General features: G+C 48.0%; 1 protein-coding gene across 1 annotated transcript in view; it reads left to right on the top strand.

Annotated features, from left to right (window-relative positions):
* The window catches only part of kcnq3 (potassium voltage-gated channel, KQT-like subfamily, member 3), a gene marked incomplete in the record, with an annotated part of 58,210 nt that overhangs the window by 47,552 nt on the left and 9,641 nt on the right, over positions 1 to 1,017 (top strand). Inside the window, 4 exon segments of the mRNA XM_014022006.1 lie at positions 125 to 298; positions 376 to 486; positions 559 to 654; positions 727 to 821. Coding sequence (XP_013877460.1) covers positions 125 to 298; positions 376 to 486; positions 559 to 654; positions 727 to 821 — 476 coding nt within the window.

The following is a 1,017-nucleotide window of genomic DNA, read 5'->3' as shown; positions in this document are numbered from 1 at the left end:
GCTACAACTGTGATTATCAACTGGTGGTCCGTGGGCCTTTTCAGGAACCTTTACGGTATGTGGAGGTGACATTATTATATATTGTAAATATATGTATGTATATGTGGTTTCTGCGTGTCCACAGGAGCTGATCACAGCCTGGTACATCGGCTTCCTGTCTCTGATCCTGGCGTCCTTCTTGGTCTACCTGGTGGAGAAGGACGACGGCTCCATGAACGTGTCGGACCAGGAGAACCCCACGGTTCAGACCCAGACTCAGGACTTCGACACGTACGCCGACGCTCTGTGGTGGGGGCTGGTGCGTACGGMGCAGAGCGAGTAGAGAAACAGGTAAATTAGTTTTTTTAGTGTTTCTGAAGATGTTTCTATCCACAGATCACTCTGACCACCATCGGATACGGAGACAAAACCCCTAAAACCTGGGCCGGGAGGCTGCTGGCCGGCACCTTTGTTCTGATCGGAGTTTCTTTCTTTGCTCTGCCTGCAGTGAGTTCCATCTTTAAACTGTTGTTTGACCCTGTGAAGTCACGTTAAACTGCTCGTTTTCTCTGGCTGCAGGGGATCCTGGGCTCGGGTTTGGCTCTGAAGGTCCAGGAGCAGCACAGACAGAAGCACTTTGAGAAGCGGCGCCACCCGGCGGCCGGGCTGATCCAGGTGAGCTCTCGCACCTGCAAACCAAACGCCTTTAATTCAGACTCAACTAAACTCAAACCTGCTGGTTTCCAGTCTGCCTGGAGATATTACTCCACCAATCCCATCAGGGACGACCTCATCGCCACCTGGAGGTTTTACGAGACCATCATCTCTCTGCCCTGTTTCAGGTGTGCAGCTCTTCCTCTTCCTCTTCATCGCTGCTGTCAGAGCTGAAGAAACATTTAGACTAACAGATAAACATTTGGTTCATTAGCTGCAGCTAAATCTGTTATCGTAGCCATCGTTTTTAAATTCACTTTTAATAAAAGTGCAAAACACATTTTCTTTGGTAAATATTTAAATTTATATATATATATATACACT

The sequence above is a fragment of the Austrofundulus limnaeus genome, unplaced genomic scaffold (assembly GCF_001266775.1).
Source record: "Austrofundulus limnaeus strain Quisiro unplaced genomic scaffold, Austrofundulus_limnaeus-1.0 Scaffold315, whole genome shotgun sequence".
Classification (NCBI taxonomy): domain Eukaryota; kingdom Metazoa; phylum Chordata; class Actinopteri; order Cyprinodontiformes; family Rivulidae; genus Austrofundulus; species Austrofundulus limnaeus.
The sequence above is the reverse complement of the archived record's forward strand: the minus strand, read 5'-3'. Positions and strand labels throughout refer to the sequence as shown.